At 36.5% G+C, this 3,520-nt stretch overlaps 1 protein-coding gene across 1 annotated transcript; it reads left to right on the top strand.

Annotated features, from left to right (window-relative positions):
* The first annotated feature begins 671 nt into the window (after positions 1 to 671).
* LOC121965110 (metal cation symporter ZIP8-like) lies at positions 672 to 3,030 on the top strand. The gene is made up of 2 exons (XM_042515275.1): positions 672 to 876; positions 2,268 to 3,030. The coding sequence occupies exons 1-2, from the start codon at positions 721 to 723 to the stop codon at positions 2,412 to 2,414; spliced, it is 303 nt and encodes a 100-aa protein (XP_042371209.1). The 5' UTR covers positions 672 to 720; the 3' UTR covers positions 2,415 to 3,030.
* The last annotated feature ends 490 nt before the right edge of the window (positions 3,031 to 3,520 follow it).

The following is a 3,520-nucleotide window of genomic DNA, read 5'->3' as shown; positions in this document are numbered from 1 at the left end:
GTAATATATATATACCTCTCATCACTATTAATATCCTATATCCCTTAGTATTATTGCTCAGTTCATCTTCTCCCTCTTCTTTCTCAGCTGCAGACACAAAGACACACATATGCACACATATACACACAAACACACATATGCACTCATATGCACACATATACACAAAGACACACATATGCACACATACACACAGACACACATATACACACACATATACAGATTGACCTCAGTTATCACCCATAGCATAATAAAATCACAGGGTGGCAAATAAACATGAGTAAGAATACCATCGCGCCTGATCATTTTTTGTATGTTTGTGATATACACGGTTCAATAAAATAAAATGAAATCTGCACCACTTTACAGGTGAAATTAAACAGTAAACCTGAATTTTAAGGGATTACAAACTGGTTTTATCTTTTCACTCAAACTAAAAGTAGGATTTCTGATCTTTATTGGCCTCTGCTGACACCCTGCAGAACTGCACCCGAACTTCTGAGTGTGTTTCTTCTCCAAATACTGAATAAACGAAATAAATAAATAAAAATAGAAATAATCCAGTACAACAGTCATATAAGAAGAAGGCTGTTTCTTTCTCAGATATTTGCTCCTCTTTACAAATAAATAATGTGTACAGTATATTTCATTTGTGACTTTTAACCCTTGTTGTATCGACGTCTTTTGTGTGCAGGTGACTTTGTGATCCTGCTGAACGCTGGAATGAGCGTCCCACAAGCCATTTTCTTCAACCTGCTGTCCGCCGTGGCGTGTTACGTCGGCCTCGTGTTCGGCATCCTGCTCGGGAGCAACTTTGCCCCCAACATAATCTTTGCCATCGCAGGAGGAATGTTCCTGTACATTGCACTGGCGGACATGGTGAGTGAGATTACACAACCCGAGGACAGATACTCTGCACCTGCACACCGATACGCATTTTCTTTTTTCATTTTTCTCTTTCTTTCAGCGATGTTTATTTATTTTTCTACATGTTTCTACATGTTTGTTATTGTCAGCAGAACACATGAAGAAAGTAAAACAGAGGTCTGAAAAAATATTACAATACAAAGAGACGAGAAAATCAGTTTACTATCAGATGTTTATTCTTTTGTCCTTTTGTTCTGCGTCTTTTCAGCATCACAGTGTGCTGAAGCCCATCCCTATATCACTAAACTGTAGCGCAGTGACAGCTAAGACCCTGATGTCCGAAAATCCTAGACATGTCCTAAAATCCTCAAAACATTCTAAAATCCTAGATACGTCCTCAAATCCTAGATATGTCTTAAAATCCTAAAAATGCTCTAAAATCATAGAAATGTCCTAAAATCCTTGGAATATCATAAAATCCCAGAAATGTCCTAAAATCCCTGAAACGTTATAAAATCCTAGAAATATCATATATTCCTAGAAATGTCTTATAATCCTTGAAATGTTCAAAAGTCTGAGAGAAACCCCAAAATCCTAAAAACGTCGTAAATCCTAAAAATGTCCTAAAATCCTGGACACATCCTTGAATTCTAGAAATGTCCTAAAATCCTAAAAATGTTCTGAATCATAGAAATGTCCTACAATCCTAGAAACATCATAAAATCCTAGAAATATCATAAAATCCTGAATATCGCCTATATTCCTAGAAATGTCCTATAATCCTTGAAACGTCCTAAAGTATGAGAAAAACGCCAAAATCCTAAAAATGTCCTAAAATCTGAGAAATGTCCTAAAATCTCAGACGTATGTGTCCCACTGGCCGCTGGCCTCCTGTCATTTTGCAAAAGTGGCCCGCGAGCAGCGCAGGTGGAGTATCCCTGCTCTGTGTAGTTAATGTTAATAAATCTTTTGTGTATTTTAAACATGTTGAATTTACTAAAAACGTTTGAGTTCCTTTAATTTAAACTTGTTAATGATCTGGCAGCTCTCAGACTTTATTCAGTGAGTAAGAAGATGCACAGATGACTTTAATAAAACATTTAATGCTGATTCAGTCTTTTTATGGGGTTTGCTGACATTAAGACAAACATCCTAAAAATGATGACCTCCATCTGGTCTTCCTCTAAATTTTAAACCTGTTTTGTCGACATCAGCAGTCAGATGATGAAAACGTTTACTTGTGTTTTTTCTCTAGTTTCATTCTATGGAAACAAAATAATAACTGAAGCCTCAGAAATCAGCTGAATCACACTTCTTGTTTTTGATATTATTACTTCCAGTTACTGCTGAACAATGAAGCCATTGTGTGTTTGTGATTGTCTGACTGTCGTTTTCGATCTCAGTTCCCAGAGATGGAAAACATATTACGGGAACAGGAGCGGACGTCCACCAAAGTCGTCTTCTTCATGATCCAGAACGCCGGGCTGCTCACCGGCTTCACCATCATACTGCTGATCACCATGTTTGCAGGAGACATCAAGCTGGATTAGAGGGGACAGAGACATCAAACTGGGTTAGAGGGGACAGAGACATCAAACTGGGTTAGAGGGGACAGAGACATCAAGCTGGATTAGAGGGGACGGAGACATCAAGCTGGGTTTGAGGGGACGGAGACATCAAGCTGGGTTCGAGGGGACGGAGACATCAAGCTGGGTTCGAGGGGACAGAGACAGAGGAACTGGAATGAAAAATAATAATAATAATAATAAAAAAGAGCTGCTTCTGTTTCTGCTCACTCGTCTGGGCGGGAAAATGAATGTAAAATGAATGTTTTGTACAAACAAAACCAAAATGTTTAAAGGAAAAATTATGCTTTTATATCTTTTGACTATCAAGTTAGTTCACTGCACAAAAAAGGGAAAAATCTTCACAATCATTTGATGTTTAAACTCTAGTCAAATTGTGCTTTTAAGAGACAATAAATTATTTTTTTCAGTCTTGATAAAGTGTGAAATGCCTCACATTTATTGTACTTTACTGGTGCTGTCGTGTAAACCAACATCAGCTGTTATTGTGACAACAGTCAATGTTTTGGCTCTGATGGCAGCCGCGTTTGACCTCTGAGTGCTGTGACCTCTGTGACCTTCACTGGGTCTTTTTATTTAGTTTTTCTTTCTGAATTTTTGTCATTTTAAATATAATTTGTATTTTGCTGTCTGTCAAATTTAAGACACAAACTGTGCTCCAACAAAAATTACTGCCACGTCAAAAGTCATCAACACCTGGATCAACATTGGTTTTCTTCTGCTGCATTTACATGCTTTTTACTCGCATTTAAACTTTTGAAACTTGGTTCGATTTCTTGTGGACAGCTGGAGATGAGGTTTTGCTGCGGATCACCTAAAAAAAAAAAAAAATTTGGTAAAAACAACAAATTTTACTTCACAGAAAAAGCTCATAAATTTCAGGACTTCTTTATGAATATTTGTGTGGCTTTGATTAAAAACATTAAAAAAATGAATATTAGTATTTCTTTTTTATTGCCTGTAAAGCTTAAAAACACAAATGGTATTTACAATATATGCTGTTTTTATGGCACATAAAGCACGATGTAATTATTATATTTTATAAAACCAAATTATAAAAATACATATAT

The sequence above is a fragment of the Plectropomus leopardus genome, unplaced genomic scaffold (genome assembly GCF_008729295.1).
Source record: "Plectropomus leopardus isolate mb unplaced genomic scaffold, YSFRI_Pleo_2.0 unplaced_scaffold18631, whole genome shotgun sequence".
Classification (NCBI taxonomy): Eukaryota; Metazoa; Chordata; class Actinopteri; order Perciformes; family Serranidae; genus Plectropomus; species Plectropomus leopardus.
This window is presented reverse-complemented; position numbering and strand designations above follow the sequence as displayed.